The sequence below is a fragment of the Tamandua tetradactyla genome, chromosome 1 (assembly GCF_023851605.1).
Source record: "Tamandua tetradactyla isolate mTamTet1 chromosome 1, mTamTet1.pri, whole genome shotgun sequence".
Classification (NCBI taxonomy): Eukaryota; Metazoa; Chordata; class Mammalia; order Pilosa; family Myrmecophagidae; genus Tamandua; species Tamandua tetradactyla.
Window position 1 is genome coordinate 27,813,712 of NC_135327.1, and position 21,098 is coordinate 27,834,809.

At 51.2% G+C, this 21,098-nt stretch overlaps 1 protein-coding gene across 2 annotated transcripts; it reads left to right on the forward strand.

Annotated features, from left to right (window-relative positions):
• The first annotated feature begins 6,875 nt into the window (after positions 1–6,875).
• Positions 6,876–20,514, forward strand: ZBP1 (Z-DNA binding protein 1). 2 transcript variants are annotated; one of them, XM_077113221.1, is made up of 8 exons: positions 6,876–7,066; positions 9,495–9,719; positions 10,407–10,472; positions 10,993–11,166; positions 12,399–12,563; positions 14,388–14,561; positions 15,542–15,748; positions 20,252–20,514. In XM_077113221.1, exons 1-8 carry the CDS (start codon positions 7,033–7,035, stop codon positions 20,440–20,442), a joined length of 1,236 nt encoding a protein of 411 aa, XP_076969336.1. In that variant the 5' UTR covers positions 6,876–7,032; the 3' UTR covers positions 20,443–20,514. The 2 variants fall into 2 exon arrangements, with proteins under 2 accessions (XP_076969336.1, XP_076969346.1); XM_077113231.1 differs by having other exon boundaries at positions 6,877–7,066; positions 14,358–14,561.
• The last annotated feature ends 584 nt before the right edge of the window (positions 20,515–21,098 follow it).

Here is a 21,098-nt window from a genome sequence, read left to right on the forward strand (position 1 = left end):
TGGGCAGAGAGTTCTAGCAGTTTCCAGAAAAACACAAGCCATGAAAAAGGAACATGCTTTCCAAGGCAAAAAGAGAGCCTGGCTCCAGCAAGCAGCCCTGCTGTCTTGGAACTCCCATGGCCTTTGAAGGTCTTTCCTGAGCAGAGGCAGCAATTCCAGCATCTCTGCTTCCCTCCTCTCCCCCATTGCCTTCTAGACTGGACTGGCGGCTCCAACAGTCTAGGAACTGCCTTTGAGCAGCCTCAGTGAGACACAACAAGGGCCGCTCAAGAAGTAGTTTCCCATTAGTGGACATATGTCAATAGCACAGAGGAGGCCTCTTTATTCCTTCCTGGGAGGGACACCAGTCCTTTGCAATGGCAGGAACAACTGTTCTCCTCTAATTTAGAGTAATGGAACCCCTAAATTTACCTGGCTGCTAGTGGGCCAAAACAAAGACCATGTTTCCGAAACTTCCTTGCAGATAGGTGGGGCCACAAGACTAAGCTCTAGGTAAGATGTCAGTGAAGCTATGCGTGCAACTTCCAAGAAGTGCTCTTAAAGAAAGGATCCCTATCTTTCTTCTCTTTCCTTCTTCCCACTGATGGGGAATGCAGATGTGGTGGCTGGAGCTTGAGCAGCCACTTTAGAACATAAGGCAAACCTGGCAGTGGAGGCTATAAACCACAGAGCCTGGGTCCTGACACCAAGATGTGCCACACCAAACCTGGACTATTACCAGACTCTTAAGAGAGAAAGAAAGATGTGTCTGTATTATTTAAGACACTGATATTTGGACTTCAAGACAAATATTTATTTATAGTAAAAACTATCCTGAAAATCTCTTTAATAGAGAGGAGAGATACAAGATAATCTAAACGCTTGAAAGTGAGACCCACACTCATTACTGTGAGATGCTCATAGCAGAGTTATAGCTTTTTGTGCAGAAGTGCCATGGAATGCAATGAAAGTTGGAACATACCCACATTAAACCATTCTCTCTCTCTCTTTGGTACAGTGACTGAACTTACATTGTGGAGATATGGCATATCACATTTTCTAATTTATACAAAGTTTGTGAACATGTACCATGTTCCAGATAGAAATAATTTTCCTTATCTATTAAGGGTTGCTACATGGCCCTGTGGGGAGCAGAGCCACAGCTCGAGCCCTGCCCTGGAGAAGAAGCCAAAGAGAAGTCCTCGTCCAGCCTCTCCCAGTGGTGCAGCGCCTGCCTGGGAAGTTTTTTCTGCTGAGGGCTCCTGGGAGCCGTGCTTCAGGACGAGGGGTGCGGGGGCCAGGACGGGGCCGTCTAAACACTGCCCAGATGGGCGCAGCCCTGAGGGGTGCCAGCCTCCACCACTGCAGGACAAGCGGCCTTCCTAGAAGCAAGGCCGAGTGGACCTCCCTGCTCGCAGGATCACTTATATCTTTCAACCTGACCTGCAAGTGTTTCGGGGCCCTGGAGCCCCAAAGACTGGGCACCCCTCACAGCAGCTTCCAAAGGACCCAGCCAAGGAGCCTGAGCAGGAGAGGCAGGGGAGGAAGGACACCTGGAAGCGGGCACGGAGGCCGGCTGGAGGGCGGGTTGCCTGTGGGGGCAGACAGCAGCTGCACCAAAGCCCACCCGGAGGCCTGGTCAGATGAGGACTGACTTAGCCAAAGAACACGATTCCGACTTGATCTGAGAAAGCAAGGAAGACGTGATGGATAAATAAATACAAGGACAGGAAGAAGGAAGAAAGGAGATGAAAAGTGAAACAATGGGCAGGGTTGGGAGACTTGGAGTCTTGAGTTCATTCAGTCTGGAGCCGACCCTTGGGGGGCAGGTGGAGGGGTCCTCCCCGCCAAATCAGTAGGGTCCCGGGGCTGGGGTGGGCCAGAGCCAGGTTGTGAGCTGTTGCCACCTAGTGGCCAGTCCAGGCATGACACTCACCTCATCTCCCACACTGCCTCTGGGGCTCAGCCTCCGACCGGGTGGGTGCTTCCATAATACCCCTCAGCACCCCAGACCCACCCTGTACTTAAAAATTAATATGATCATTTCCTCTGGATATTGATATTTTCAGTTTTATGCAAGAGGGTATAAAAGCATCATCTGGCTTGCTGTTTATATTGATGCCTCCCACTCTCCTTTACCACCTGGGCTGTAGGTAAAATCACACGGGGTCTAAAAAGTCCAGCTGCCTCAACCTCTTCTCCAGTGCTGAGAGCCGCTGCTCTTTGTGGATGCCTCCTGTGCGCTCTGCAAAGACAGCGGTGGGACAAGAGGAGCCTCCGGGACCCTCGTCCATTCCGATCGCTGCGGCCCCAGCCTCTCACTCTGCAGGGAGCGGGGACATCTGCAGATCTCACAGGGACTCTGCGGATAAGCCCTGGACTTCGGAGTCTGAATTCTTCTTCTTCTTTTTTTAAACATTTTTTAAATTGTGAAATATAAATACAAAAAAAGCCATACATTTCAAAGTACATTGTAGCAAGTAATTACAACACAGATTCCAGAGTTTGGTATGGGTTACAGATCCACAGCGTCAGGTTTTTCCTTCTAGCTGCTCCAAGACACAGGAGGCTCAAAGAAATATCAACATAATGTTTCAGCAGTCATACTCATTTGTTAAACCCTATCTTCTCTGTTTTAATTCCTCCCTCTCCTTTGATCCTTCTCCCAATCTTTAGGGATATTTGGACTATGGCCATTCTAACTTCTTGTTGATAATATGGGATAGAGGGATGGAACTAGTTGATGTTCTTGGAGAGGCTGGCCCCTCTGGGTTTCAGGACTTATCTGGCCTAGGTGCCCATCTGGAGGTTGTAGGTTACTGGGAAGTAATCTTAGTGCCTGAAACTTTGTAGACTCTCAGATAAAATCATAAGTGTCCTTTAGGGTTAATAGGAATGATCTTGGCTGGAGTTTGGCAAACCGTGGTAATGAGCAATATCTAGCTGAAGCTGGAGTAGCCTCCAGAATAGGCTCTTGACTCCACCTGAACTCTTTTAGCCACTGATATTGTATTTTGTTCCATTTCATTTCCCCCTTTTGGTCAGGAAGGCGTTGTCGATCCCATGCTGCCAGGGTCAGACTCATCTGTGGGAGTCAGGTCCCACGTTGCCAGGGAGACTTTCACCCCTGGATGTCATGTCCTGCCTGGCAGGGAGGGTAATGATTTTCCTTGTAGAGTTGGGTTTAGAGAGAGAGAAAGACCAGATCTGAGCAGCAAAAGAGGTTCTCTGGGTGTGACTATTAGGCATAAGTATAGGTCGGCTTAGCGTCTCTGATACAGAAATAAGCTTCATAAGAGCAAACCTCAAGATCAAGGGCTTGGCTTATTGACTAGGGAGTCCCTAATGTTTGACACAATATCAGGGGTTTCCCCAGTGGTAAAGCTTAATAGTTTCATATGTTTTCTCCAGTTTTTCAAGGGGCTTTGCCAGTACTTTTTTTTGGGGGGGGGCATGGTTCAGGAATCAAACCTGGGTCTCCTGCATGGAAGGTGAGCATTCTACCACTGAACCACCTGTGCACCCCACTTGCCAATACTTTTTCAATATATATGTCCTGCCTTTCTTTTTTTCTTTGCATGGCAAAGAAAAAACCCAGGTATCCTGCATGGCAGATGAGAACTGTCTGCTGAGCCACCACGGCCCGCCCTTGCCAATACTTTTTAATTATCTGCCAACATATTCTGGATTGTATTCTGGTATTATGTCAAGCTATACAGTCTTATAAGCTCTCATTTCCTTTCTGGGCTCCATATGTTTGGGTTGTTTAAATGAGTGATCCAAACAGGTTGAGTTAGATTATGTGCTACAGAAAATGTAAGTTTTGGACAAAATAAACCTCCCTTCCTTTGGTCTCATATAGTAGGTGACGTTCTAAAATGCAATGTCACCCTTACCCCTGTATTCTGATTTACCTTAGTCCTGACCAGCTTGGCTTCATTCTTATCTCTAATTGAAGCCTGATCTCTTTATTTCTTAGCTTCTTGAACAGTTGCTGTAGGTAGCACTGCTGACTTGCAGAGCTGCAGAATTCCAACTCAGTCTCAGGTGTCACACAGGTTGCCCAAATTCCAGGGAGATACCAGGTTATACATAAATACCACAGCATCTCAAAACCTAGAAATAACATTTACAGCTCTAGACTAAATGTGACTGCTGTAAGAGTTTACAATTTAAGCCCTAATTTTCTTATAAGTATTTTCTAAAAGAGACCGTACAATATTTTGTTGTTGTTGTTTCTGGCTTATTTTGCATAACATTATGACCCCAAGGTTCATTCACCTCACTGCATGACTGCATTCCTTTCCGTAGCCATACGATATCCCATCACATGTACATACCACAGCTCTCCGTTCTCAGTGTACCCTTCAGCCACCTCCATCCATTGAGGATCATGGGTAATGTCCAAAGTCAACAACCCCTGCTTCACATTATCCTCACTTCACTGCAGGATCATCAACACTCTCAATTTTAGACAATTTTCATTGCTCCAAAGAGAAAAATAACCAATAGACACATCCTCACTGTGCCAGTTTGAATCTGTGGTGGACCCCAGAAAAGCCATGTCTTTTAATTCTCATTCAGTATTGCTGGTTGGGAGCATTTTGATTGTTCCCATGGAGATGTGACCCACCCAATTGTGGGTGGTAACTTTTGATAAGATAGCTCCATGGAGTGGTGACTCCGCCCATTAATACTTTAAAAGAGGAAACAGTTTAGAGCCGCGAGAAAGCCACAGCAGAGCCTAGCAGAGCCACAAGGTTGAGAGAAGTACAGAGTCCATAGGCCAGCAACCTTTGGAGCTGAAGAATGCCCCTGGGGGAGCTTCATGAAACAAGAATCGGGGAGAGGAAGCTAGCAGATGTTGCCATATTCCCAACATGCCTTCCCAGTTGAGTGCAAAACGCTGAACCCATCAGCCTTTCTTGAGTGACAGTAACCTCTTCTTGGGGTCTTAATTTGGACATTTTTATAGCCTTGCTTTAATTGGGGCATTTTCTTGGCCTTAGACCTGTAAACGTATAACTTATTAGATTCCCCTTTTTAAAGCCATTCTGTTTCTGGTATATCGCTTTCTGGCAGCTAGCAAACTACAACACTCACCGAATGGAAAATCCAAACCTTCCCTTAACTCTTGTCCTCCCCACCCCCCAATTATTTACCCCTGGCATTGCTGTGGGACTGTTGATGTCTTCCTGTTAAGTATAGACCATAGTATGCAATGGCAATGTCCCCCTATATCCCTCTATTATTGACCCTTTGTACAAGATTCATACCTTTGAAGTAGTTCATGCAAGAACTTATTTATATTTGTAGTGTTAATCAGTGGGATACGTGGCTCCATACGACCCCTTTCAATCATGTTCACCCTCAGTACGGCAGTATTACTTATAAACCCACTAATGAACTGCCATTCCCTTACATTTAAATTCAACCTCACTAACTGCTCACCCATCTCTAACTTCTATGTATCTCTAGGTCCCCTATATCTTATATTATAAGCCTCTGAGTTTGCCTTTACCGAGGTCATAATAGCAAAATCATACAGTATGTATTCTTTAGTGTCTGGCTTATTTCACTCAGCATTATGTCCTCAAGTTTCATCCATGTTGTCATGTGCTTTGGGATCTCATTTCATCTTATTGCTGCATAATACTCCATTGTATGTATGTGCCACATTTTGTTTATCCACTTGTCTGTTGATGGACACTTGGATTGTTTCCATTTTTTGGCAAATGTGAGTAATGCTGCTATGACCACTGGTGTGCAAATGTCTGTTTGTGTCACTGCTTTCAGCTCTTCTGAGTATATACAGAGTAGTGGTATTACTGGGTCATAGGGCAACATGATATTTAGTTTTCAAAGAACTGCCAAACTATCTTCCATAGTGGCTGGACCATTATACATTCCCACCAGCAGTGCATAAGAGTCCCAATTTCTCCACCTCCTCTTCAACATTTGTAGTATCCTACAAATTTGTTTAATAGCAGCCATTCTTGTAAGTGTGAGGTGACGGCTGAGTTCTTAACCCTCTCGGCTGCCCACAAGACCCTTCACCTTTCTGGATCTCAGTTTCCCCTTCTAGAAACTAGAAGAGAACAGTGGCTCTGAACTGTTTTGGGGTCATTGGCTCCTTTGAGAATTTGTACACGCAATAGTTTCTCTTCGGAGAGAAATGTATTTTGGCACCTTAGGATGGACGGATTTGTTTTCACTGTGACCCAATGAATTAGGTACTTTTATTAATCCCACTCGACAGGTGAGGAAACCAAGGCCCAGAGAGGTTAGATAACTTTCCCAAGATCACACAGCCAGCAAACTGTGGGACTGCTCTTGAACCCAAGCAGCCGGGCTCCAGGCTCGCATTCCCCAACACCGAGCAATAAGGGCCCTGGGGGTGGTTTTCTATTCTGTGATCCCCAAATTACTCGGTAGGTTCTGTGGCGTGGCTGGGAGCCTGATGTGGTTCTGTGGGCTGAATGTGGTTCACACAGGACTTCAGGAAACACAGCTGGAAGACAAACCACGAGGCAGCCAGGCTGTCTCTGCCAGGTACTGTCTTTATGACCTCTCTGGCCTGTGCCTCGTCTCCTCTCTGAGACAAGAGGACAGAGCCAGTCTGGGTGAGATAGAGGAGCACAGGAGATCGGAAAGCACATTGTAGGCGCTCATTCGAGAGGGCTGTCACCTCGGTACGCATGTGAGCACCCACCCAGGTGTCTCAGCCTGGGTGCCGGGGTTAGGGAGGTCGGGGCGAGCAGCCAGGTGTGCAGGCGGCTCAGGCAAGGGCCCAGGGCTGCTCACTCCGATCCAGCCCCACCCAGTGAACATCTGCCCTGCTGGTTGATCCTGCAGTTTTATTTACTTAGAAAGTCAACCACAGAAGTTTCATTTTCTTTTTCATTGGGTTGGCCGGAAACAGAGGGGGCAGGCCTCCATTTGCAGTGTGAGGAGCTGATAGCAGCAGCTGAAGCTGACCTCCCACCCGTGACCCGGCACCCACTCCCAAGGCCAGTGCCAGCTCCCCGCAGTCTCTATCCCGCTGCTGTCAGCATGGCCCAGGCCGCTGCGGACACAGCCACCAAAGGTACAGTAAGTTCTTCCTTCCCAGGAGAGCGGGGCTCCCGGGAGGGGACATGCACTTCTCTTTCTGGCCCAGATCACGAAGGTAACTGTGGCACAGGAACCAAAGGCCGGAGCAGCAGGACAGGGCCTTGGGGGCGCACCTACGGCAGGGCTCCCCCAAACAGCCCTCAGGCTGGGCGCGGGGAGTGCAAGGATTCCTGCCGAGCAGACAAGCTGACGGGGCCAGGCTCCTGAGCTGCAGGGTGACTCGGGGCAGCCCAGCCGGCTAGCGTTAGAGGCAGGATTTGAACCACCCCCTCTTCATACTCATGTTGAGAAACAAAGAACTACCCACGTGTATGTTTTCTCCCGTTTCCAGCATCCCCTCAGTTAGTTTCACTCTGAGAAGAGTAACAAATCCACTGTACTGGGCAGTTGTCTGGGGCTGTCTGCTAAGCGCCCGTGGCCTGTGGGCTGAGGGTGCTGCTTGGGGTGACCTCATTCCATCCTTGCCACAAACTTTGAAGCAGATGCTGTTATTAGCCCCATTTCACAGACAGGGTAAACCAAGGCACAAAGCGTCCACACAGCCAGTAGGCAGCAGAACCAGGGCTCAAACCCAGGAAACCCATCACCAGAGGATAAAAAGGAAGAAAAGAGAGAGTTGGGAGGGGGCTCGGTGGGGTGCAGCCCGGAGCCCCGGCTGGTCCCTGAGCTCATCCTTCCAGGGGTTGGGAATGCGCTGGCCTCTCCCATCTTCCTTCTTCTCCGGTTGATTTTCCATCTATCTCATCATTTACATCTGGTCCATTTTGCAACACAGCAGGCTGGAACGGGGTGCCTTCTCCTTCACCCACGTCTCTGACCCCACCTCTTGTTTGGGGTCAGGGTTGGGGCTGGGGAAGAGGGAAGTTGAGCCAACTTGCTGGGCAGACTCTTTAAGAAGCAAAACTCTTGTCAAGACTGCAGCCAGTTTGCTGGGATTTCTGGCCCACTGAGGCTGTGATTTGGGGGTTGATGAGGTGGTGCTTCCAGGTTTTCTAATTGCTCTTTACCTGAACCCAGGGGTGGGGTCTTTCTGAAGGACCCTGCTTTGAACTTCCTCAGGGTTCTTGGGGTTAAGAAACTTCCTGGTGACATGCTGGGCGGCCCTGAACCGGCTTTCTTGCTGTGCTGTCCCTGTCCCTGCCCCTGTCACGGCCCCCTGACCTGTTTCTGCCTTTTACTATCCTTCTACTCATTTCCCTGAGTCTGATTCCTCCTTGCAGAGCAGCTGATTTTGATTTTCAAGAACCTGCCCCAGGAGGAGCAGGGGCCTCTGAGAGTCCCTCCATGAGCCTCGTAGTGTTCTGCTTAGGGCTCACTAAACTCAGAGCAGGAAACTGAGGCACATACGGACTGGCCCAGGGGAGCTGCTCATGACCTGCCCCTGGGGCATCAGGCAGATGTCTGTACAGGTGGAGGATAAATTTATTCACTTACTCACTTATTCACTCATTCACAACTCATTCATTCAACCGTCCTTGGCTCTAGGCTAGTCCGTGATGGTACCAAGGTGAGTCAGGCCACTGCAGTGGGGGGGTCTGTGGGGACACTCTGTAGGGACCCACATATAAACAGCAGTCTAGGATGGTTTCCCAAAGGAGATGGCATCTAAGCAAGACCTGGGATGTCGAGTAGGCTCTGGAGGCGGGGTAAAGAGTGATCTTGACAAAGGGAACAGCACGTGCCAAGGCCCGGGGGTGAGAGGGACTGAAAGGAGCACTGTCAGGTTGGTGCGTGGAGCAAAACTGGGGGCGGTGGGGCAGTAGGCCGAGCTGGAGTGTGTGGGTCTTTCAGGCTGTGGGAGGAGCTGGAATCAGACTCTGGCTGCTGAGCCAAGGGGAACCCCGCTGGAGATGGGGGCTCTGGCCAGGAGCCCGCTGCTGTCACTCAGGCAAGAGACCTGGGCTGTGGGTACAGCAGAGAGAAGTGCAGGGATTCAAGGGGGAACCTGGCAATGGGTCTCTCCAGGACACCACAGTCACATGGGCACTGGGAGAAAGATCATTCCCGAACGCCTGCCAGGGCCCTGGCTTGGGGGAGTCACGATCGACCGGGTTGCCGAGTTGGCAAAACCACGCAGAGGGGCGGATTCCGCAGGGAGGACGACAACAGGGATCAGAGAATGCCACGTCGTGGGGCGTGACAGGCGGGGACTGCCGGCCTCTCCCCCCAGCACCCGTGCCCCTTCCCCCTGCCTGAGAACAGCTGAAAGCTGCCTTCCCACCTGCCGTGGGGCGCTCACATAGGGCCCTGCCTGGAGCCCCTCCCTTCCCAGGCCACCAGCCAAGGCTGTTTGGGAGCAGTCTGCCTGCCCCGCACAGCGGGCAGAGGCTGCCCGGGCCTCTGTGCCCTTCCTCTGCCCGGGCCCCCGTTCTCCCAGACCGCCCTGCCCCTTTCTCTCCTAGGGGACCTGGAACGGAAGATCCTGCAGGTGCTGCGGGACGCGGGCTCCCCCGTGAAGACTGCCCAGCTGGTGAAGGAGTGCCAAGTGCCTAAGAAGGAGCTCAACCACCTTCTCTACCAAATGGAAAAGGAGTCCAAAGTCGCCCTGGCGGCCCCTGCCACCTGGCACTTGGGCAGGACTGGGTCTAAAGTGGCAGTTCCCGCAGCGCTGGCAGAGCCCAGCGGCGGTAACCTGTCATCCCGGGGGGAGGGGGAGGGGGAGCCAGCCTCAGCCCGGACAAGTCCCATTTGGGCCCCATTGACCTGGGTTCAAATCCAAGCTCTGCCACTAGGGGGCGTGATACCCAGTCACTGTGCTTGATTTCTTTTTCTGCTCAGTGGAGGTGACTATAGGGCTACTTTTTGGGAGAGAATTAAAAGCAAAGGGCTCAAACCCAGTGCCAGTGCACAGGAGGTGTGCAACAAAACATTACAAATAATGACAGAAAGTGATAATGATAACAATGATAGAATGAATCATAATAAAACAAAGTTTGCATCACACTTGATGCAAACTTTCCAGTTTTACAGCTGATGGAAAAACAGCACTAACATTTGGTAAATACTTAAATGGGCTGTCGCTGTGCTCAGAGATTCAGACTCATTCGTTTTAACCTTCGGAACAACCCTGGGTGGGAGGGAGCTATTGTTCCTCTCCTTATTCTACGGGAAAGGAAATCAAGCTCAGAGAGGTTAACTAACTCCACCAAAGCCACACAGCAGGTTTTGGATTCAAGTTCATTCAACCTTGGCATCTAAGCTGGAAGCCACTATGCACAGAGGCCATGCTTGGCGCGGCCCACCTTTGTGTGGACGGAAGCCATAGTGGCCTCGACGACTTCCCAGCCCCCTCTGACCTTTCTTCCTTTCTCCAGCCCTGATTTGTCAGCAACCAGCAACTGCCGTGCCCCCGACTCCTGGGCCTCAGCTCAGCCAACAGCGTAAGCATCTTCACTTCCTTTGGGTACGTGGGACTCGGGGTCCATTTCCCCCGTCTCCAAGACCTCCGTGGGCACAGGAGATGTTAAGGGAGTTGAGGACCACGCTCCACCCACCAAGAGGTTCCCACAAAGTGTTCAAAGGCTAGACTCAGTCTTTGCAGCAGAAGAGTTTAAACTGAGTTTAAGTGGCCAAGGAATCATTTCTTCAATTAAGAGTTTATGTGTGCCATGCACCTGCCATGCACCAAGCATCATCCGTCCCCAAAGTGCCCTCTGCGGGGCATCTTCCTGTGCCCACTTTACAGAAAAAGAGAGCCACTGGCACATAGTAGGTGCTCAGCAAACCATTTATGATAATAACAAAAAATAATGAGGATGATGATAAAACAAGTCATCACAGAACATGACATCACCCTAGATGCCCTTTTCTAGTGCTATGACTAGTGCATCAGGTGGTGAGCAGACCAGCCAGATTCACCCCCGGGGACCCCTCTAACCGCGGGGCCTTCCTGCCTCCCAGAGGAAGCCATTTATAGGCTTCTGGAAGCCAGCGGGCCCCAAAGTGCCCTGAACATCGCCCAGACCCTAGGATTGAAGAGGGCAAAAGATGTCAACCCGGACTTGTACGCGATGAGGAACAAGCACCTTCTGAGCCTGGACCAGAATTCAAAATCATGGACGATTTACCAACCAGGTACGCCCTCTCCTGCTGCCCACACCGGACCCCTCAATAGGGGCAGAGGGACAGAGCTATTGAGAGAGTCCGTAGCACTCAACATTTGGTCCTTGTTGGGCCACCCACAGCCTGGTGCCCTCTGCCCCTCCCCAGCCCCTGCCTCAGTTTAAGCAGGGCTCGATGGCAGTGAAGGTGGCTCCAGGAGGGAGGGCCGTGCTGGCAGGAGCAACCAGGCAGGGCTTCCTGGAGGTGCAACTGTAGGGCTGCAGTTGCAGAAAGTGAGAGGTACAGTGGGGAAGTGTGGCCCACTCCAAACCTTAGCCCTGGAGGTAGAGGCTCAGTCTGAGTTTAATGAAGGTTTTCTGTGAGTCCTTTGCCCAGTTTGGGATTTTAAAGTTGCGAGAAGACATGGCTGGGCTCAGTCAGATATTGTGGGTACAGAACCTCGAGCCCATAGCACTTTTTGGGGTTCATAAAAAATGCTTTAATTTTAATTTCTTTCAAAACCGTCAGAGAAATATGAGTATCATGATAATATCAAATACTGAATCCAGCCTGGGCTGCCATTGTCTTTATACTAACATGGTTGTAAAATATCACTTTAAATAAATATATTATATATATATATATATATATATATTTTTTTTTTTTTATGGAGGAAGGGGCCCTTGGAGGTCAGAATGCGGCCCATGGGGTCAGCACGTGCCTGGCAGGTGCCCCCCCTCCACCCATGTGGGGTCAAGTCCCTCACTCACGGTGTCCAAGTGGGTCTCAGCAGCTTAGGGCCACTGTGTGGAATGAATGGGACAGCAGCCAGATTTTTTGTTTGGCTTTTTTTTTAATTGTATAGTATAACACATATACAAAGCAAAGAGGGAAAAAAGCAATAGTTTTCAAAGCAGTCTTCAACAGGTAGTTACAGGACAGATCCCAGAGTTTGTCACGGGCTACCATACCATCCTCTCAGATTTTTCCTTCTAGCTGCTCCTGCAGCCTCCCATCCATGCGCATGGCGGAGGACCGAGGGAGGCTGAGCTGCCACAGCGATTTCCAAGCCATGTCCCACCTGAGGATCACCCGCAGTGTTTGCTAGATGTCCTGGTTCCTGGGTCCCACTTTGAACCTACAGTCTCAGAATCCCCAGGCTAAGAGCCTGGAAATCTGTTTTTACTAACTCTCCACCTACTAGCATTTGGAAACCCTGGCCCCTAGGGAGGGGCAAATGGACACAGTGGAATATTATTTTGCAGGAGCTTCTGGAATAAAACATCAATCCTCCACAGTTATTTACCAGCAAAATCCAGTCAACATGATCCACCAGAATGGACCAAATGGCCACATTTACATCATGCACTCTGAAGCCACGCAGATCGGACACGGTAACGTCATGAGACAAATGGTCTCTGGCAAGGCTGGTAAGTGCTCCAGCGCACAGGGGAAGAGGGCTTTGAGATGGCACTTGCTCTACCTCGTGGGGGGAGGCAGGGGGTCAGTCCCCCCAGGAGAAAGGGCAGCTTTCCTATCTCCAAGGGTCTCCTTTATGGCCTGGTCAAGGGTTTGTCACCTGGGAATGAGGAAGTTGTCTGTGCCTTGATCAAACCTCTCCTGCTTTCCCTTCACTCCAGTCCCTTTGGTCTCATTTTCAGTGGCACCCAATATTTTTCTATGTGAAACAACTCAATTCACTCTCCCCCAGCACAATATCACAAAGGGATCATTGTAGTGTTCTATTTGTCCTGAGACACATTTTTTTCCCCTCATTTTAACACCTCAAAAATCAGGATGCATCTTACAATCAGCGGGTTCTGGTTTTAAGGATGTGCAGTCCTGCAAACTGAGGGCTTACCCTGCTCTGTGGCCAGAGGGTGAGGGCAGTTTCTCTCTCTGGCCACATTTTTTTTTAAAGATTTTTATTGACAAATCTTCACACACATACATTCCTACATGATGTACAGTCAGTGGCTCACAATATCATCACATAGATGTGTATCATCACCATGATTATTTTTAGCATGTTGCGTCACTCCAAAGACAGAAATAAAAGAGAAAAAGAAACAAACTCATACATCCCAGACCCATTACCCTCCTCTCAATGAGTACTAGTATTTCAATCTACCCAATTTATTTTACCCCTTATCCCCCCCATTATTTAATTTTATTCATATTTTTTTACTCATCCATCCACACCCTGTATAAAAGGAGCATCAGACACAAGGTTTCCGCAATCACAGCATCCAGATAGCTTTCTCGTGGAATCGCCATTTGTTAACATTTTGCCACATCTAACTTTCTTTATTCTTCTTTTTGTTTTTGCTGCTGTTATTTGACTGGTCTGTTTGTGAGTTAGTTGAAGACATTATGACAATTTATTCCTAGATGCTTCAGCATTAATCTTCTAAGAACAAGAACATGGTCCCTTCTAATCACAATATAGTGGTCACATGTAGAAAATTTAACTTCATACCATATCATTATATAACACACAGCCCATATGCAAATTATCCCAGTTATCCCAATAATGTCCTTTACAGCTTTTTTACCCATCCAAATATTCTCTGGCCACATTTTACATGAGGTCATCAGCCTCAAAGTTGAGCCACTCCCTAGCCTGACTTGGGCCTCAGTTTCCCCAACTGTGAAATGAGGACCTTTGCTCCAGAATCCAGATCGATGGCTTCCAAACTTTAGTCCTTCGGGCACCACCTGCCCAGTTTTGTCCACACCTATGTCCGATTATTTACTTCATGTTGTTCTTCAAATGGTTCGCCATGTTTTATTACTCCAACTTGTTTAAACATTTGCTCTGATCGTCTCAATCTGAAAACCACGACAGCAACCAGTGGTGAGTTGGGCCTTGTCATCCTCAGTGCAGAAAGGCTCTGGGTGCTGTCAAGGGCGTTATAGACACATTAGCAGGGGACCCCTCAGATGGCATCGGAGGAGGACGATGTTCCCGCAGAGGGGTGTCAGCACCCCAGGGACACCCATCGCCCAGGCACCGGCCACCAGCGTCCCAGCCAGGGAACAGGGATGGACAGTTCTGCGGGTCCATCTGCTGTCCATCCCAGAGTCTGAAATGTCGGCTGTCAATCAGTGGTGGCCAGCATGAGTTCAGGGGCCCGTCTCCTCCACCCAGGGCTCGGTGCGTATGTGGTTGGGGGAGGCGGGTGTCCCCTCCAGGAGGGTGTGCTGCTGCCTCCCCCTGCCAGGCTCTGCGACTTCCCCCGGGTCCCCTCCAGCGGGACCAAGTGATGCCTCGGCTCAGGCGTCCCCAGCCAGCACCTTGGGGTCGCAGGACATCCACGTGAAGAAGTCGGTATTCAGACGGGTGCAGCTGGGACATAGCAACGAGATGAAAGTTCAGAAATCCTCGGCTGAGGACCCTGTGATCATCCCCTCGGGCAGCCCCCCAGGTACGGGATGGAGTGGCCCAGACCCTCACCCTGTCTGCTTCACGCTGGAATGAATTTGAACCAGTTTTGGAGGTCAGAGAGGCGTGGTGGGAAATGCCTTTCCTTGCAGCAGGAGGCTGCACCTTCCTAGAACAGGTGGGGCTTGCACAGCCAGCACTCTGGGTCTCCATCCCTACCGCCTGCTGGGGCCTCAGTTTCCTCCTCTGGAAGGGGGTCTGCCCCCCTCCTCCCAGAGAAGCAGGGCTGGGCCAGCGGAACGGGGGCAGGGGTGGCTACAGACTGGACGGGGTCTAAGGAGCACGAAGATGGGAGTCAATCTAAAGACCCTAGGGCCTGGGCCTGGGTCCTCCGCTATGCTGGTGACGCAGGGGTGGATGGGGAGGGACAGCAAAGAGCCTGAGAAGGAGCAGCTGAGGAGGGAGGAGAAGCAGGGACTCCAGGAGAAGACCCCAGAAATGGGAGACCCCATCAGAGATAGAGCAGGCAAAGTCAGAGAGGCACGTGGGCTAGTAACAAGGGAGTGAGAGGTGAGGGGAGACTAGGGGTGGGGGGCAGGTGGGTTGAGGGGGGGGTTGGCTGAGGGATGGAGAGGTGTGAGGAGGTGGGTAAGGGAGGTAGGAAAGGAGCTGAGGATGGGGGAGGTGGACTGGGGCCGGAGGAGATGCATTGAGGGGTGGGGCAGATGGGCTGAGGGGTGGGCAGGTAGGTCAAGGGTGGGAGGAGGTGGGCTCCAGATGAGGTCCCCCTGGGGCTTGGCGGCAGGGGGAGGCAGAGCGCGCGCACAGAGAGAGCACGGGGGACAGGCAGGTGGGCGGGGGTGCAAAGGCAGAGGGCGGCCAGCGGACCCCTAGGTGGTGGCGGGGCCAGCTGGGGCCACTGGCAGGCAGTTCAGAAGTTGCTGTGGAGGACCCTGAATGCCAGGCTGGGGCCAGGGCTGGGGCCACCATCCGGCCACTCACCTGTCCCCCGCTGACCCGCAGTCACGGTCGCCGCCGGCCCAGTGCCCTTTTGTGAAGTGCACATACCCAAACCGGGACCTCACCCAGAGGGGGACCCGGCCCAGCGTGTCCACATCACATCGTGCTTTCTGGAGGACACAGCCATTGGCAGCTGCAACAAAATGACCGTTGAAGCCAGGGCAGCCAGGCCTGCCACCCACCAGAAGCAGGATATGGAGGAAAACTCAGGTGAGCCCGGGGCCAAGCTGCACCCTGCAAGTTCTGCCAACCCCTTTCCCATGCACTTGTTCATTCATTCATTCACTCACTCGTTGCCTGTTTCCCGTGGTCTGGCGCAGTTTAAGAGCATGGCACAGAAAAGGGCTCAGCGGTGGGGTGGCCGGGCTAGAGCTTTCTGGCTGTGTGCTCTAACCCCAGTCACTCAATTTCCTCATCTGTAAAATGAAGAGGGCAACAATAGCCTGTGCCTCCCGCAGCCATTTCACAGGCCACGAGCCCCTCCTGTGCCCAGCGCTGCCCATGGCAAAGCCATGCGAGCGTCGTTGTCGTCTTTATTACCCTAATGCCCGAGAGAGCTGCTGGGAGGCCACCACGAACAAGGCTTCCCTGCTGCGGCAGAGGCCCTGAGCACAGGGGCTCCCACCTGCCCAAAGTGCCTCTCTCCATGTCCCTGCACGGGAGCATGTCCAGGCTGCCCCTCGAAGTCACCCAAGGAGCCCCGTCTCTTCTTTCTGCAGCCTCGGTGCTTGGCCATCCCTAGGGCTCTGTCCTTGACCATGGCTGGAGACGCCAGCAAGAGGAAGGACGAGAGGACACAGTGGACCAGCCACTTGCCCTTCACTATGCACAGGCCCCCTCGGCTGTCATCAAGGGTTAAGCTGGGGAAGGTCACCTGGGTTGGAGGCTGGTGCGAGAAGGAGAGTCCGGGTCCTGGGGTAGTTAGCAGTCCAGCACCCTCCTGGCCTCGGTAGTGCCATGGTCCAGTTGCAGAGCAGGGCACGTCCCCCTCTGCATGAGGATGGCCTGCAGGGGTCTCAGAGAGCTTCCTGATCTGGCAGGGGAGAGCCAGGCATGACTCCCAGTACCAAGTCGTAGGAGCATGCTCCTGGGGGACAGGACAGCATGGGCAGCAGCCTGAGGTGAGAGCACGATGGCCTGGCATGATGAAGTATGCAGGCTGCCCCTGGGACTTTGCACTAAGGTACTGGGGAGCCTCACACCTCCAGGCTCCCCTGGGACTTTGCACTAAGGTACTGGGGAGCCACAGAGGGATTTTTTAGTTTTGTGTTGCTTCTTTTAGAAAAGGAATTTATTAAGTTACAGGGTTACAGTTCTAAGGCCATAAAAATGTACAAATTAAGGCATCAACAGCAGGATATCTTCAATCAAGAAAGGCGTGCAGGGTTTCTCTGTCATCAGGGAAGGCACATGGCTGGCATCTCCCAGTTCTTTGCTCCCAGACTGTGTTGCCTTCAGCTTCTGATTTCACTGGCCTTTTATGTCAGTTCTCCAAGCATCTGTGTCAGCACTCCAAGCATCTCCAGATGCTTGTGTCTGAGCTTTCTTCAAAATGTTTCTCCTCTAAGGGGCTCCAGCAAACTAATTAAGACCTACCTTGAATGGGCACGGTTCCATTTAATCAAAAGGTCATACCCACAATTGGGTGGGTCACATCTCCATGGAAACAACCTTGTCAAAAGGTTCCACCCTAAACAGGAGGCTTGCCCCTACAGGATTGGCTTAGGATTAAAACAACATGGCTTTTCTGGGGGTACATAACAATTTTCAGCACCTTCTACTCTCTGGACCCCAAAAGACATGTTCTTTCCAAATGCAAAATACATTCATTCTATCACAACATCACAGAAGCCTTCAACCATTCCAGTAACAATACAAACCCAATAGCAAGTAAAAACAAGTACAAAATCTCATCAGAATCAGTTTTAGGCATGGTCTATCCTAAGGCAAATTCTCCTCTGGCTGTAAATCTATGAAATCCACAACAGTTTATCTGCTTCCAGTATACATAGGAGGAACAGTCACAGGATAAATATTTACATTGCTATAGAAATAGGAAAACAGGGGTCACCGGACCCAAACAATTCCAAAAACCGGCCGGGCAAACTCCATTCGATTTCAGAGTCTGAGAGTCATTTATAGAATGACACATTCTCCTCAGGGCTTCAGAGAGCAACAGTCCCATCCTCTCTACACAGTGGCCATGGTTTCTCTAAATGCTGAGGTGAGGATTACAACCTTAGGAAACTGTGGGGTGATCACCTTTTCCTTGGCTCTACCCTCTTCAAGTATCAGAGCAGCACCTGGGCTCCCTTCACCTCCAGGGCACGTGCTCAACCGGCTCAGACCAGTGTGTTGGCAGAAAGACTCCCCCCAATTCCCAAGGAGTGTGCTCCATCCTCTCTGAGGCCTGGGGCACCAAAAATCTTCCTGAATAGCAAGGCAGAAGGCTCGCCCTCTGCCTCTGGGGCAGACAAACCCTCTCCACATACCTGGACGGATTCACTTTTCTGGCCCAAGATTTCTTGGCTTCAGACCTTAGCTTCTATGGTTGCGCCTTTGAAGTAATTTTTCCTTCAATCTGTACCTTTTCTGTCCCTCTTGGTCCCGACTGGCAGTGGTTACATTTATACAGATCTTGCAAAAATGTTTTTTGGTTTTCCTTGTAGCACACAGGGATAAAAGCCATCAGACAATAGGACTTTCCACAGATTCTTTCTAGATAAATCTGTTTCCAATCCTGGCTTTTTCTGAAATGGCTGACTGGTTCTGCGTTTGGTTAAATCCTCACGTGGGGCACTAGCCGTTGGGATCTCCCTTTCTGTAAGCCCGGAATTTTCCAGACCATCAATTTCTGGTTTCTTTGCACCCAGGAGCTCAGATCTCAACTTATCCCTTTCCTGTAGCATTTTACTATAACCTGCAAGAAGAAGCCAGGCTGCATTTTCCACATTTAGTTTGGAAATCTCAGCTAGATATCCTAGCTGGTCATTTTCAAATTCTCCCCTCCATTGAGCACCCCGACTCAAATTTGCCAGATTCTCTCCTACTTTAAAATAAGGGTCACCTTTCTTCCAATTTACAACAACACATTCATCATTTCTGTCTAAGCCCTTGTTGGTGGTATCTTTAGAGTCCACATTTCTACCAACAGTCTGTTCAAAGCAGTTCAGGCCTTTTCTATCAAGCTTATCACAATTCTCCCAGAACCTTCCCCTTATTCATGCAAAAAGCCATTCCAACATGTTTGGTATTTGCAAACAGGCGCAACCTACCTCTCTGGTACCAAAATCACAGAGGGATTTTGAGCAGGAGAGGGGTGTGATAAGGTGTCTGCCTTCAAAAGCTTAGAAAATCTCAGATCCTAGAATTTCTGGGATTTGGAATAAGGTGCCCCAACTCCGTCCCACCAGCAGTTAGAAAGCTTTGATTGACAAAGTTTCCTCTTACTGGAAAGAAACCCATTGCAATCGCTTTTTCTTTTTCCTTTTTTCTTTTTTTTAATGGTAAAACTCCCAAATGTGTCCTATGCCATGACCTTCCTTTCTCACGGTCAGAGCAGAGATGCTAATAAGGCCTTGGCCTGGGCCTCTGACCCACCCCGCGAGACATAGCTAATGCTTTCTTGTGAAATGCATGGCCCATGTTGGGCCTGATCCTGAGAGCTGGAAGGTCTGGGTTTCGAAACTATTGGTGCTCCAGGGTGCTGAGCCCCACTTTCGGGGTCCCCACAGGGAGCACTGGGCTTGCCTGCTCCTCTATCTCAGTGGCTGTCAAACCTGGACAGTCAAACCTCGGTGGCTGTCAAAGCCTAATGGAGCCAGCCCTGCTGGCACCTTCTTGACATATGCCTCGTCTGGCCTCACCCCGTCCTCCCACTAAAGCTGCTGCAGGTGCCTTTAGCCTTTCCTCCTTTCAGATGCCAGGAAGAAGGGGTTCATTCATTTGCCCAGCCAATGTTTCCTTAGAACGTACGAAGTGCCCCAGGAAGATGCATCCCCAGGAGGGGATGAGATGCATCCCCAGGAGGGGATGAGACACCTCCCGAGGCAGTCCCACCATCCATATGGTCACAGCAAAGACAGCCCCGCCTTGTGCAAACTCAGAGCCCAGGGAGGGGTGGGCAGCGATGGGTGGGTGCGGGTGGTCTTGGCCAGCCAGCCGGGGAAGGCCCTCTGAGCTGAGACTTGAGGGTGAGGAGGGGCCAGCTGGACGCAACACCTACGGAGGTGGGCGGTGGGGAGAGCAAGTGCCGAGACCCCAGCAGAGAGCAGGTCGATGAGTTCAAGGTCAGGGGCGGGAGCCTGGTGGGCAGAAGGAGGTGTCTGATGGGCGGGGACTGCGGCTCCCAGAACCTGGAGCCTCACAGAAAAGACTGTATCTTATTCCACGTGAGTTGGGGAGCCCACGGACGGCCTTGGGCAAAGGTGACAGGGTCTGATGCACAATTTAAAAATCTCCCTGAAGACGTTCCTGAAGAAGTTCAGGGGTAGGTGCAGGGGTCCTGGGGAAGCAGGAGCTACTCCAGTGTCCAGGTGGGAGAGAACAGAGCCTTGGAGATGGGGTCACTGGGCCAGTCCACTGGGCAGGGCCGTGGTGCAGGGACACGCGGCCTTAGCCCCCCGCTAACATAATACACAGTTCCCACAATGTCTCAGTTCTTTGAGATGTGACGGCTCACATGTTCCTTGGTGATGCCTTCTCTTTCCCCAGCTCCTGACTCTGAAGCTGCACCATCCAGAAGTGATTCCTCCGGCGACATCCACCAGGCTGCCCCCCACAACACACTCACCACCCAGATGAAGGCTGTGGCTCTTGGGAACAGGGACCCCATAACTGCAGGAGGCAGTGGCTGTGCAGCTGGAACCCCAGACACAGGAGAGCATCAGGGAGGTGGGATTTAGAACAAACAGTGCTCAGTGAATCCAGTATCTCCTGCCTCCCATAAAAGCCCTGGTTGATCTCTTTGCTTCCTAGCACATGGCTTGCGTGAGTCAGCGTGTGGGGCTGGGCCCGGCGTCAGAGTGGGCTCCGGGAGGTTCTCCTGAGATGGGAGTCACTTTGGTGGAGGTGCTTGCAGAGCTCAGAGTGCTGTCCTGTGACTCTGCCTTGTGTCTCCTTCCACCGCAGCTGCCTCACTCTCTTCCCAAGGCCCTCAGGGCCGCCCACCCACCTGCCTGAACCTTCTAGAACCTTCCTGTCTGGCCCTGATCTCTCAGCTGAACTTCCCGGTCACTGGGCATCTAAGCATCAGGTGAACTTTTCTGCCAATCAACTGGGAGCTCCCAGCAGATGGGGCAGTGGACACCAGGGCAGAGGGCAGTGGGTACCAGGGCACAGAGCCCTTGGAAGGGGGTGGGGAAAGGGGATACTCGGGAGCACTGACAGGAGATAGTTTCTGAACACCTAAAGAAGGATGGAGAAGAACAGAGAAAGCTGATGACTGGCCAGGAGGGCCACTGAGGAACATGACATATTATTCTGTACATACACATGCTTGCACGCATGCTCACACACTCACACACACACACAGGTGCTCTGTCCTCTGTCCTCCCCATGC

Bases quoted from the DNA above. Each gene is read 5' to 3' on its own strand.
- ZBP1 (XM_077113231.1), top strand. From the start codon at position 7,033: ATGGCCCAGGCCGCTGCGGACACAGCCACCAAAG. The intron at 9,720-10,406 runs GTAACCTGTCAT...TCCTTTCTCCAG, and splicing joins GCTGGCAGAGCCCAGCGGCG to CCCTGATTTGTCAGCAACCA. The intron at 10,473-10,992 runs GTAAGCATCTTC...CCTGCCTCCCAG, and splicing joins GCCTCAGCTCAGCCAACAGC to AGGAAGCCATTTATAGGCTT.